Raw genomic sequence first — 14,118 nt, forward strand, 5'->3', positions numbered from 1 at the left:
CCCGCTATCTTTAAGAGCCCTATCTAGCTCTCTCTTGAAAGCATCCAGAAAACCTGCCTCCACCAACCTGAGGCAGAGAATTCCACAGACTCACAACTCTGTGAGAAAAAGTGTTTCCTCGTCTCCATTCTAAATGGCTTACTCCTTATTCTTAAACTGTGGCCCCTGGTTCTGGACTCCCCAACATCGGGAACATGTTTCCTGCCTCTAGTGTGTTCAAGCCCTTAACAATCTTATATGTTTCAATGAGAAATCCCCCTCATCCTTCTAAACTCCAGGGTAGTAAAGAAGGCGTACGATATGCTTGCCTTCATTTCCAGGTTCAATTGCTCCAACTATCAGATTCTCAAACCGACCAATGCCACCTGAACCCTACCTTGCCAAAGGACCACCACTTGTGCCACCATGGGCTTGTTTTGTTTCGAATTGTATCTTGCATATATGTGCTGTGTTTTTTTTTTGCAGTCATTTTTCTCTTTACTGCCGTGCAGAATTTTTTGGCATAATTTATGTTTTGTACGAGTCTGTGCCGGGGATGCTGATTCAAGCAAGATTTTTTAATTGTATTTATATCTCACTGTACTTGAACACATGACAATAAACTTGACTTTACTCATTACACTGTAGCGAGGGTCTTCGTTCTGCAGTGTGAAGAAGGATCCTGGCCCTGGATGTTGCCTATCCGTCCCCCACAGAGGCTGCCTGTCCCCTTGTCCACATAGGCTGCCTGACCCTTGTCTACATAGGCTGCCTGTCCCTTGTCCACAGAGGCTGCCCGTCCATTGTCCACATTGGCTGCCTGACCATTCACCACAGAGGCTGCCTGTCCATTCACCACAGGGGCTGCCTGTCCCTTGTCCACAGACACTGCCTGACCATTGTCCTAGATCTAGATCTGGATGTAATACACTGAAAAGCTCCTGATAGAGCATCACTCAGCACTAATATCTATTGCCCACAGAGGCTGCCCGACCTGCTCTGTTCATAGACTCTGCTGCAGGATCTTTGGCTCTGTTCCTCCATCACGTTCCCCGTGTCGCGGTGTGATGACGTGCACGCGTCGCTGGCGGATGACGCGACTGGCAGGCCCCGGCGTGAGGAGAAGCCGCTCGGGCAGCGGGAGGAGAGCAGCGGCCGCGGGCGGGACAACACCAGGTCAGGTCAGGCCCCGGCGGCCGAGCTGCGGCGCCAGCTGGACAAGCGGCTGCGTCCATAGCGCAAGCCTGACCCCGCGGCTCAGCTCGGGTTCGACCCTCGGGCAAGGTCACGGGCATCGCCTCAGCCCGGAGCCCGGAGCCCGTAACCCGGTGTCGGCCACTCCCCCCCCCCCCCGCCCCCCACCCCCCCTCCCCCCCCCCCCCCCCCCCCACTCCCCCTCCCCCCCCCCCCCACCCCCCCCCCCCCCCCCCCCCCCCCCCCGACCCCCACCCCCTCCCCCCCCCCCCCCCCCCCCTCACCCCCACCCCCACTCCCCACACACACCCCCCCACTCACCACTCCCCCTCCCCCTCCCTCACACCCCCCCCCCTCCCCTCACTCACCACCACTCACTCCCCCCCCTCCCCACCCCTCACCTCACCACTCCCCCCCCCCCCCCCTCCCCACTCACACACACACACTCCCCACTCACTTCACTCCCCTCCCCCTCCCCCTCCCCACTCACACCCCCCTCCCCACACACACCCCTCCCCTCCGCACTTAGTGTTTTGCTCTCAAGATTCCACCATATGCAGTCTCTTGTGTCCCCCTCCCCCCTCATCATGTACTGGCCACTGGCACTCCAGGTCCTGCCCCACATTTCACCCAACCCACCCCTCTTCCTCTCAACTTACCGCCTCTGGGTAATGTCCTTGAACCAACATGCCCTGCCAACCATGTCCTCTACTCCAATGTTAAATAAACCTTTGACTAGGACCTTTATCAATGTTTGTGCAAATAATCCGTTTTGTAATACTATTGGGAGTTTGAATAGGTAATGCATATTCGGCTCTATGCTCATGGACCTCTCTGTCTTTCAGTGCCATGTCTCTGATGTTCTCCCGCTCACACCCAGTTGTAATTGGTAAAAAAGACAAGCGCCTGATGGCTGAGGTTAACGCTTCACCGCTCAAACACTTTGTCACTGCTAAAAAGAAGATCAATGGAATCTTTGACCAGCTTGCATCCTACATCAAGGAGAGTGCTACATTCCTCAAAGGTGGGTTGTGGCACAGGTTTGAGTGTGTGGACTCTTGCAAATGTTGTAGTCTGCCAATCCTGGTGTGAGTGGAATCTCACAGATTACAGCCCATGCCTTTGGGGGAGGTGATTGTTACGTCTTATTACCTTTGGGTGGTAATGCACCAGCATTTTAATGTTTGCCGGTGAACTAACCGGTTTTTAATAAATCTACAAAAAACAAAAGACGGAGGGTTGCAAGTGTCCAATAGTAGGGAAGCATAAGTAAAAGTGGAAGTTGACTAATTGACCTTGGTAAGCATAACAAAATAAATTATAATCTTTGCTCCTATACTCAACTCCTCTTGTTATGATGGCCAACATGCCATTCGCTTTCTTCACTGCCTGCTGTACCTGCATGCTTACTTTCATTCACTGATGCACAAGGACCCCCAGATCCCGGTGTACTTCTGAGTTGTGATCCCGTTGTGATCTGAGCATCACAGCCAATGAAAACATCTGTGCCAAGATCTTTAAGAATTTAGTACCAATGAGATCACCTAATTTTTCTAAACTTATATAAATTCGGTCTTATTGCCTCCACAGACAACCTACAATAAAGGAATCAATTTTTCCTACAAAGTGTACAAATTCACATTTTCCCACATTATGTTCCATTTGCTATGTTCTCTCATTCACCTAGCCTCTCTATCTCCTTGAATCCTCCCTACATTTGTTGCAAGCCCACACTGTATCACATTTAATCTATTTTATTTCACTGTTGCAGATATTAAACAGTGGGTTCCAGCACTGATCCCTGCAGCACCACTCTAGTCACGACCTGAAAATTGCCCATTTATTCCAACTATTTTCCGTTGGGGAACCAATCATTGATATTCAGTAGTGTATTAGCTCCAAACTCATGGTTTAAATTTCTGTGGTGCCTTGTTGAACGCCATCCAAAAATCTAATTGCAGCAGGGTTTTACGTTGATAGCTTTTGATCAAATTCATTATTTGGCAAAGATGCTATATTGTGACAACTTAACAACCTGATTGTTCAGCTTTGTAAGTCCCAACAATTAATTCTTATGCATTCTTACACATTGGCTTCTCCAATTATATCGCAGGGAACTGCATTCACTTCCATTCACAAGCCTGGGCTCTTGTCCAAATTCAAAATTTGATTTTGAATCAATATTTTCATTCTTCAGAAACGTACCAGGATGGAGAACTGGATCCAATCACGACAGAAGAGCAGGTACTGGAGGTGACCGGTTACCTATCAAAGGTTGGAGGAATCAGTGAAGTGCTGGCACGGCGACACATGAAGGTGGCATTTTTTGGCAGGTGTGTGGATATTCCATCCCAGTTACTACCTCTAATTCCAGGTCTGCTCTTTTGCTGATCTCCTCTGTAGGTTGCTGATGGTGTCCCTGTGAATAATGATAGACAGCAGCATTCAGTTACTGATCTGCACCTTCCTGGTTAGGGTAGAGTGTGGTTGGTATTCCTGAAGCGCAGTGAGACACACTCGTATTACTGCTGGTTCAGTGTTTACTGTCAATACGATACGATAGAATTTTATTCATTGCAGGAGGGAAATTGATCTGCCAACAGTCATAAAAAACACAAGATACATGAAACATGAAATTAAAGTGACGAGTGGAAAGGCTTGGGGGATGTGCAAAGATTTGGGGGTGGGAGGTGGAGTACATTGTGTTTACTGTAGTATTTTCACAGGACAAGCAACGGGAAAAGCACTGTGATCAACGCCATGCTGTGGGACAAAGTCCTACCCTCGGGAATTGGCCACACCACCAACTGCTTCCTCCGTGTGGAAGGATCAGATGGGAATGAAGCCTATCTGCTCACAGATGGATCGGAGGAAAAACGGAATATCAAGGTGAGACGACACCTTAAAACCCAGCACGCAACGTGAAGTAGCTAGAGGGTTTCGGCCAATTTTCTATAGAGCTTGGTGTTGTGGTGGACCAGCACCTGGTGGGAGAGAGTTGATTTGGGATGTGTTTGCTTTTTTAAAAAAGAGATTGAAGAAAGCTGTTTGAATGAGTGTCAAAAAATGAAATTTGATGGGAGGGGTTAGCATAATGTGATGGTTGGGTGGAATTATATTCTTCACTCCGGTATTTTTCTCCTTGCACTAATGGATGCTGCCTCACCTACTGAGTTTCTCCAGCATTTTTGTCTACCTTCGATTTTCCAGCATCTGCAGTTCCTTCTTAAATATAAGTACTTGTGTATAGTATGATCCGATTTATTGATTAGTATGCAAGCAAATGCTTTTCACTGTCCCTGGATACCCATGACAGTAAACCAACACAATACCATGTTGGCTGGGGGAAAGGCTGGGAGACAAAGGTTTTATTCACGTAGTTACACGTGCAGCTATTTCTTTGCCTTACTGCTTTAGTTGTTATATCCTCTCTGTGGGGGTACAATGAGGAACTTACCAACCCTCTTAATTTACTGAGGTTTTATTCATGTCTGGTCCAGTGTAGTTGTAGAGTTGCTGGAGCTGCCTTGTACGTCTCTCTGCCCAGCTGAATTGGAGCTAATTATCAGCATCTCCCGCACCAGTTCCTCCAAGCTCAAACTTTGCCACCCTATCAGAGACGGGGCCTATCCTGGTATCAAGGCTGAACTCTGTGTGAGACACCATGAGGTAAATGTAGCACAGTGAAGCCAGAGACTTGTTTGGTTTAAAGGTTTCTTGTACTTTCTGCAGACGGTGAATCACTTGGCTCATGCCCTGCACCAGGATGACCAGCTCACTGTTGGCAGTCTCGTTTCTGTCATGTGGCCCAAGATGAAGTGTGCCTTACTGCGAGATGACCTGGTGCTTGTGGACAGGTATGAAACGGTACTGAAGGGTTCAACCTGAACTCGCTGTAAATGTTGGGATTCTGTCGTGTTCAGTTACTTTTATTTGCTTGTTCTGTTTCTCTCAGTCCCGGAATTGATGTAACCACCGAGCTTGATAGCTGGATTGATAAGTTCTGCCTGGATGCTGATGTGTTTGTGTTGGTCGCGAACTCTGAGTCAACGTTAATGCAGACGGTGAGTGAGCATGTGAGATGCCACTGTTTGCAGCCAGCGATCTCTGTGGCCCCAGGTGAGCCAGAGTTTAACCCTTTGATTTCCGTTACAGGAAAAGCAGTTTTTCCATAAAGTCAATGAGCGGTTGTCTCAACCCAATATCTTTATCCTCAATAACCGCTGGGATGCATCGGCGTCGGAACCTGAATACATGGACGAGGTAAGCGGGGAGATGCGAAGAAGGATACATGCTTTCTATTATGTGTAAGAAGGAACTGCTGGTTTAAACCGATGATAGACACAAAAAGATGGAGTAACTCAACGGGACAGGCAGCATCTCTGGAGAGAAGGATAGGGTGACGTTTCGGGTCGAGACCCTTCTTCAGACTGGTTAGGGATAAGGGAAACGAGAGATATAGACGGTGATGTGGAGTGATAAAGAACAATGAATGAAAGGTATGCAAAAAAGTAACGATGATAAAGGAAACAGTTAAGCTGTTTGTAGGGTGAAAATGGGAAGCTAATGCGACCTGGGTGGGGGAGGGATAAAGAGAGGAGGAATGCTACACTTTGTAGTAAAATGCCTGTAGAGAGGCTAATATGTTTTCATACTTCCATCACCAACTGCATGTTCTGTAAACACAGTGCAATTTAAGTGGAATTTCTTTCCGCATTGGCAGGTGCGTCGCCAACACATGGACCGCTGCACCAGTTTCCTGGTGGACGAGCTCGGAGTTGTGGACAGGGCTCGGGCCACTGATCGCATTTTCTTTGTATCAGCCAAGGAAGTTTTGAACGCTCGGATCCAAAAAGCTCAAGGGATGCCTGAAGGAGGTACAAGGAAAATATTGAATGCTGCTCTAATTGCATAAACAGTGCAAGTTGCTTTCCTCTGTCTTGAGAAATGCAAAGGGAGAGCATTTGACCATTATGACTGCACCATCTCTTTGAAAGAGCTATCCAATTAGTTCCATTCTTGTTTGTTAATCTCTCCTCTTCATGTACCTGCTCACATTTGTACAGTAAATCACCTTTAACATTGTGGCGAGCTACTGATTTTTAATATAGATGAAATGTAAAATGCAGGGCAGGGTTGCCTTGTATCACAATATGAAAACCTATATGGAGCTGTTGTCAGCCCGTCCATTCACTCGGACTCCTGCACTGGTGAACAAACCATCCTCTGATGAACTTATTTAACAACAAGGTCTCCAGAATGAACACAAGGAGCCAGATCATTCTGTTAATGATTAGACTATTATTAACTTAGATTAAACATGAAACCACAAGAGTGTTCAAAATTAAAAGTTCAAATAATTTAATTAACAACAATGAAATAAAAATAGCAGTTTTATTTTCACCTTCCCCCATCTCTGCTAGTTTAAGTAACAGTTCACCTACCTCATTGGAGACCTTTGAACTATCTTTAATTGGACTGTCTTGGATTTCAATGTAAAATATCTTGCACTGAATGTCGTTCCCTTTATCCTTTACCTGTGGTCAGCTTGATTGTATTCATGTATAGTCTTTCCTCTGACTGGATAGTATGCAAACAAAGGCTTTTCACTGTACCTCAGTACATTGGACAATAATAAACCATCTAATCATGTTGTGCATGTTATAAACAGGTGGAGCGCTGGCTGAAGGATTCCAGGCAAGAATGTTTGAATTCCAAAACTTTGAGCGTCGGTTTGAGGTGAGCGTTTGTTGATATACAGCTTTCAGATATACTGCTTTCTTTCGGGCCCGTCTATTTTGTAAATCCATTTTGAAAGTTCTAAGAATGCTGATTGATGGTCTGTTCTGATAAAGATCTTTCAGATCAAACAGTGAGTTACTGTAATTGTGGCTTTTAAGACGCCCCCAGGATGGCACAATAACGCAGCTGGAATAGTTGCACTCACAGCAGCAGAGTGCCTCGGGTGCAGTCTGTGTGAAGTTTGCACGTTCTCCCTGTGACTGCATAGGTTTGCTCTGGGTGCTCCGGTGTCCCCTCCCATCCCAAAGACGTGCAGGTTTGCAGATTAACTGGCCTCTGTAAATTGCACCCAGTGTACCGGGAGTGGGCGGGAAAGTGGAATAACATAAAACAAGTGTAAATGGCTGATCGATGGCTGGCATGGACTCAGTGTGGCGAAGAGTCTGTTTCCATCAATCATTCAATCCAGTCATTTGTTTGCAAAACTTCACCCCACAGGAATGTATTTCACAGTCAGCAGTTAAAACCAAGTTTGAGCAACACACCGTTCGCGCCAAGCAGATTTCAGATACCCTGCGGCGAATTATGGGTGCTGTGCATGTTTCTGCCACTGAACAGAGGTACGTACAATGTGGGTTTGTTGTGTGTGTCAAATGGGGCTCAATGTGTGATGGTGCTCTTGCATCCCCAATTTAGTCAACCTGCCGTGATTGGATGGTGATGTTAATTTGGTAGAAATAAGGAATACCAGATTGTAAGGAAGAAAAAATTAAAATAAAACAACTTTACTTTTCTTTCAGGGTGCATTGCCTGAATCAGAGAGAGGAGAGAATGGATCGATTGGAGTTTATTGAGAATCAGCTGGATTTGTTAACTCAGGATTGTAAAAGCAAGATCAAACAAATTACTGAGGAGGTGGAGCGACAGGTGAGAGTGTGAGTTTTTGGATCATCTGAGCAGAGTGTTTGGTGTATGATTTAATGTTCAGCTGTTTACCAGACATTTGGCATGTCTCCGGTGATTCTTCCAAACTTCAACGAATGCATCATACTGTCATACTGCATCACAGCTTGGTATGGGATCAGCTCTGACCAACACCGCAAGAAATTTCAGAGAGTTGTAGATGTAGACCAGCCCTTCACACAGACCGGAGACCCCACCACAGACATCAACCATACCATGTTGCATCAGAAAAGCTGCAAACATAAGCAGAGTTGTCCCACCCTGGTCTTTCCTTCTTCTCCCTGATCTCGTTGGCAGAAAGTACAGAAGCTTGAAAATGCGCACCACCAGACTCTGGGAAAAGCTTCTCCCCTCTGTTATCAGGCTTCCATAAGCCAGGGCACTATCGAATTCACCTTCACCCCATTGAAGTCATTATACTTTGTTTATGTAACTGATGTGCTACAATGCTGATATCTATATTCTACACTCTGTATCTTCCCTTTTGCACTACCAATTATATTTGAGTTTGACTTGGTTATATTTATGTATGTAAATCTGATCTGTTTGGTTAGCAAAGAAAACAAAGCTTTTCAATATACCTCAGTATATGAGACAAAACCTAGGCTGTGACATATTATCTGCTATTGTTTGATGCCGTTTCCTTTGTCTCAGGTCTCTAATGCAATGGCAGAAGAAATACGACAGCTTTCCATGTTGGTGGATGATTTCCACTTGGATTTTCACCCCTCACAGGTGGTGCTCAAAGTCTATAAAAGTGTGAGTATCGAGGTGTTGGAGTGAGGAAATTGTCCCCCCTGAGAGTTTTCATTAATGAGAGAGGAGTAGGGAAAATGGTGGAATCTGTTGTAATGGAAATGCACTTGGCAAATAATAATAATGTTGGGCAGTCAAAGTGGTTTATGAAATGAAAATCATGTTTGACAAACCTGTTAGACATCAAAACCAACAACTTTTAGGGGAATTGATTGTTGTATTTTTGATTATCATAAGGCTTTTAAAGTGTCACACAGATTATTAACCAAAATTGAATAAACATGTTATTTTGTGTTGAGTGGCCGTGACAACGTTTATAATATGGATGAGGGGAATAAGTATGACATTTGGGCTGTGATGAGGATGTACAGAGTCTTCAGGATATATAGACAGCCAGTTAGGTGGAAAAAATAGAATGGTGGAATATTTTTTAAATGGTGAATGACTCGGCGTCCTAGTGTACAAAATTACCTGCTATTCTTTGTACATGAATCACTGAAAGTTACAATGCTGGTTAACCAGGCAACTAGGAAGGCAAACTATTGGCAAGAATGCCAATAAAGAATTGCAAGAATTTGAGTACAAAAGTAAAGATGGTTTGTTCCAAATATATAGTGACCTAGAGAGGCTGCGTCCAGAAGTTCATACAGCGATCATAATGTGGTAGAGAGTCATAATTGTACACACAGAAATAAGCCCTTCAGTCCACCATGCAACCTTTCGGCTGATCTACACTCATCCCCTATGGTTGCCTTAGATCTGCATCCTGCACCGTGCCTATTTAACTGCTTGTCTAATAATATATTAAATGTAGTGATTTTATCTGACTCTAGCCTCACCGCTGGTGATGAGTTTCAGATATCAATCATTCTGTGTATTTTTTTATTAAAAATCCCCTTGGGTGCCCTTTAAAACCTCCTTTTCACCTGAAACCTATGGGGTGTTGTTTTTGATACCTCTATCATGGGGGGGGGGGGGAGAGATTCTGCTTTATTTCCACTGCTTATAATTGTATACATATCTATCACTTCTATCACTTCACCCTTCAGCTTTCTTTGCTCCAGGGAAAACAAAGTTTATCCTATTTCATCCCGTAATTAAAGCCCTTCATTTCAGAAAAAAACATCCAACTGCATCCTCCCTGCACTCTGTCCAGTGCAAGCACATCCTTCCTATAGTGTGATGACCAGAACTGCAGAATGTATCCATGGGACCTTGATTTGATCATGACGAAAGTACAGAGTCAATGAATTTCTGTAGGGTAAGTCATCTAAAGCTTAGGAGGAACAAGAGGAAAGGTTGGAGAACTATCAATCATAGACAGATTTGTAAGCCAACGTGCATGTCAGACTATGAGGGAAGGGAAATATAAAAGATTGCAAGAGCTAGACCGATACTTGCATTCGGACTCCATGCACAGGTGATGAGACAAATCTGAGATGATGCTTCTGAATGTGAAAGTGTTTCTTCAGATTGGGGTTGCTGCAGGTGTCTTTGATCTCAACCTGTTCCATTACTTAAATGTCAATCTTTTTCCCTTCTGCAGGAGCTTCATAAACACCTTGAGGAAGGTCTTGGACGCAACATGTCTGAGCGTTGCTCTGTCACCATTACATCCAGCCTCCAGAAAACCCAGCAAGAAATGATTGGTAATTGCTAGACAGACAATTCTTCCTCACTATAACAGAGCTTCAGTTATATATGGACAAAGAATATCTAAATTGGCCACAAATGATAGATTTAAATGCTTGTCATAAGGCTGATCTATGCTGGCCTCTATGACTCTTCATTGCCTGTTCCCCATACCCTTCAATCCCTTGATCGTTCAAATAATCTACATCCATGTTGTATATTTCTAATGATCTAGCTTCCGCCACCCTCTGGGGAAGAGAATTCCAGAGATTCCTTGCCCTGTGGAAGTAGAAATATTTGCGCACCTCAATTTTAGACGACCACCTCTTGTAACTATGTCCCTTGTTCATGACTTCCCCACATTTAGGTTTATTATTGTCATGTGTACCGTGGTACAGTGAAAACCTGTTTTGCATGCTACCCAATGGGGTAGAGAGAAGGGAAAGGTACAGAGTGCATAATACTGGTGACAACATCTCGGTATCAATTCTGTCAAGTCTCATTAGGATCTTGTATGTTTTTCTAATCTCTAAGGAATGCAGACCAAAACTGTCTGGCCTCTCTTGAAAGGACAACTCTTAAATCCCAGCATTTCAATCTAGCACCAACACCACGTGTATTTGTTTCACTACGATCCAAGCACAGCTTGCTAATTGACACAGGAGAGATCAGAAATTGGAGACTAAAGACTTTCAAACATACATGTGAGATAAACAAATGTTGAGAGAGGGGAAGGCTGTAAATGTAATGGTGAGATGAAAGGGAGTAAGTTGGGGATTACCCAGAATATTCAAACTGAAGGTTATCTGGTGGTGGTGCAATATATTCAAATATGTGTATTGATGTGGTAAGAGTACAATGTTGGGAAGCGCAGGTAACCTAGTTCTCAATACTGGGGATTTTTCTTGACTTGTTCTTGGGTCTGCTGTGAACAGATTGATGGAGATTTATTCCAGCAGTTGGCCTGAACCACCATTATCATTGTATCATATACCACCAGGATGGTAGGATATAAATTAGATGAAGCCTGATTTTGTCCACAATTTCTCTATTCCTATTGAATTCCCTGGTCAGTCCTCTTGGGAGTCAGTCCTGAGTGAGCTATTGTTTAGTGATGATATCCCTTCAAATTTTATCCAGACAGCCTCCAGCCTCTACTGCCACCCGCGGAGAGAGGCCGTGTCGATCTTCCAATCCCTCGTCAATGCTTCAGTCTCAGTTATGATCTGAACTGTGATCGGCTCTGCACAGATTTCCAGGAAGATGTTGAATTTCACTTCTCACTCGGATGGACAATGCTTGTCAGTCGTTTCCTTGGACCAAAAAATGGCCGCAGGGCATTGGCGGGATGCAGTGACCAGGTAAGAGGCAAAGAAGGAAATACTGTGGTCGTTCTATGCATTATAAGCTCCCACATCCAGCAATGTGGCAATGATCATGTCATCTTTACATAATACTGATTGAGGGATAAAGAGGCCTAGATACTAGCAAGAATTCCTTGCTCCTTTTTTAAATATCAGAGATTATCAGCTGGTGTGTGCAATCTTTCTCCTGATTTTTGGTGTCCTGTGTCCCCAGGTAACAAGGCAAATGCCTATTACCCCTGTCAGCACCAGCTTGCCACCGTTACCCCAAGGGTCGATGACCCAGGAAGAACTTATGGTGTCCATGGTAACTGGATTAGCATCTTTAACTTCACGGACATCAATGGGAATAATCGTAGTTGGTGGTGTGGTAAGTGACAGTTTTCCAGTCGGCATCAAGTCGAGATCAGAAGGTGATCATTGCCATCTCTCTAATTTTGAAGAGCATCTATGTAATTTCTCTGCGGTATCTAGAGGTCATGCACAGAACACAAAAATATGCTATTAATGGTAACAATGGGAATCGGAGGGAATCCGAAGGGATTTTTTTTTTTTTCTCCAAGCATTATAAGTCTTTGAACTTCTTTTTTTGAAGACCAATGAGAATAGACAGAGGTGAAAGGTTATTGAGTGGACGGGAATGTGGAGCAGAGATTATTCAGATCAGCTAAAATCTTGTTGAATGACAGGACAGGTTTGAGGAGCCTGCACCTACTCTGAGTTTGTATGTTGTTAAACAAGTACACACAAATCAGTCTGTGATGGTCTATTATTAGTCAGATTTGGGCACTCTATGCACAGAAGACCACAATTTAATTCCTCGAATGTTAACCTGTGGAATGATACAGGGGTAGATTTGAAGAAATGTGATCCCATGTCTTATTTTTCTCCCAGGTGTGGAAGGCAGTGGGTTGGAGGCTGATTGCACTGACAGTTGGAATGTACGGTCTCCTGTATGTGTATGAGCGTCTGACGTGGACAAACAGAGCAAAGGAACGAACCTTCAAGCGGCAGTTTGTGGACTATGCTGCTGAGAAACTACAGCTCATAGTCAGTTACACAGGTTCCAACTGCAGTCATCAGGTGCAACAGTAAGTATGGAAGATTGTGTAAGAATGAACTGCAAATGCTAATATAAACTGAAGTTAGACACAAAAAGCTGGAATAAGAAGGGTCTCACCTGAAACGTCACCCATTCCTTCTTTCCAAAGATGCTGCCTGACCCGCTGAGTTACTCCAGCACTGTGTGTCTTTCTTTGAAATCATTGTTTGTTTTCATGTCCAGTCATGTAGTACAGAAACAGGCCCTTTGGCCCATCATATTCATGCTGACCATCACGTACCCATCAGCATTAAACCCATTTACTAGCACTTGGCGCATAGCCTTCTATGACTTGGGGATTCAAGTGATCGCCGACGTACTTAAATGTTGTATGGGTTCTCAGGTAGTGTGTTCCAAAGTCCAACCAACTCTTGGTGAGAAAACTCTTCATCAGATCCTTTCAAAAGCTCCTGCTGTTCAGCTTGACCTGATCTTGGGCAATTCTGCCATGGGAAACGGTTTCCCTTGATCTTCTTTCCTAAGCCTCTCGTTATTTTGTACCGACCTCCACTTCTTGGTTAATTTGTTAATTATTTCAATCAATATCCAGTTTATTGTCCTGCATTTCATAATTTTGCTGTACTCAATGTTCTCTTGCAGAGAGCTGGCAGGGACATTTGCCCAGCTGTGTCAGCAAGTGGATGTGACACGGCAGAGCCTGGATGTGGAAATTAAAGACCTGAATAAGAAGATTGAACAGCTGGACTCGCTCCAGAGTAAAGCCAAGTTGCTCAGGTTGGTACCTGTTTTGCAAAGATTAGCAGCTTTGGTATCACAAATTAGCTTGCAGAAACTTCCTGCTCAGTGCAAAACTCTTTCAAAAACCTAATGTGCTCGATTTTAGAATAATTGGACCTGGATTGGTGGTCATATAAATTACTGAATGCAATTAAATTACTGAGGGCATAATAATTTCATGTGTTTCTGCCTTCAAGGAACCCACATTTATCTTTACTAATCTTTTTCTCTTCACATCTTTCTTCTCAGGAACAAGGCCGGCTGGTTAGACAGTGAGCTGAACATGTTTACTCAGCAGTACCTGCAGCAGAGCAGTTGAGAGGACTGTGGCAGGTTCAAGATTGCAAGATGTCTTCACTTTGTGAGCAGGCAGAGTTCAGCAGCTGCAATAGAGAAGGATGGTGGGGGGGGGGGGGGGGGGGGGGGGGGGGGGGGGGGACACATCATTGGGATCTTAATTTTTGCTCAGAATAATATATAAACATTTTGGAACTGATTTAAAGCTGCTGGGCTGAGTAAACAACAGTAACTAACTGGCCCAGAGCCTACTGTTTCACCTATGGGGAGACTTATGATCCAAATCGTACTGCCCTCGCATGAAAATAGCATTCACCCTGCACAAATTGGAGGTTGGAGTACATTTGAATT

The 14,118-nt window shown here is 44.4% G+C and overlaps 1 protein-coding gene across 1 annotated transcript; it reads left to right on the forward strand.

The window, feature by feature from the left end:
* Positions 1-812: 812 nt before the first annotated feature.
* mfn2 (mitofusin 2) lies at positions 813-13,891 on the forward strand. The gene is made up of 18 exons (XM_055659260.1): positions 813-1,155; positions 2,019-2,197; positions 3,371-3,506; positions 3,900-4,062; positions 4,906-5,030; positions 5,129-5,237; positions 5,329-5,436; positions 5,897-6,050; positions 6,845-6,912; positions 7,414-7,535; positions 7,716-7,842; positions 8,533-8,637; positions 10,181-10,283; positions 11,407-11,627; positions 11,845-12,000; positions 12,525-12,721; positions 13,333-13,467; positions 13,720-13,891. The coding sequence occupies exons 2-18, from the start codon at positions 2,023-2,025 to the stop codon at positions 13,787-13,789; spliced, it is 2,274 nt and encodes a 757-aa protein (XP_055515235.1). The 5' UTR covers positions 813-1,155; positions 2,019-2,022; the 3' UTR covers positions 13,790-13,891.
* The last annotated feature ends 227 nt before the right edge of the window (positions 13,892-14,118 follow it).

This window comes from Leucoraja erinacea, chromosome 30 (assembly GCF_028641065.1).
Source record: "Leucoraja erinacea ecotype New England chromosome 30, Leri_hhj_1, whole genome shotgun sequence".
In the NCBI taxonomy this organism is placed as follows: domain Eukaryota; kingdom Metazoa; phylum Chordata; class Chondrichthyes; order Rajiformes; family Rajidae; genus Leucoraja; species Leucoraja erinaceus.

Bases quoted from the DNA above. Each gene is read 5' to 3' on its own strand.
- mfn2 (XM_055659260.1), top strand. From the start codon at position 2,023: ATGTCTCTGATGTTCTCCCGCTCACACCCAGTTGTAATTGGTAAAAAA. The intron at 5,031-5,128 runs GTATGAAACGGT...TGTTTCTCTCAG, and splicing joins GACCTGGTGCTTGTGGACAG to TCCCGGAATTGATGTAACCA. The intron at 10,284-11,406 runs GTAATTGCTAGA...AATTTTATCCAG, and splicing joins AACCCAGCAAGAAATGATTG to ACAGCCTCCAGCCTCTACTG.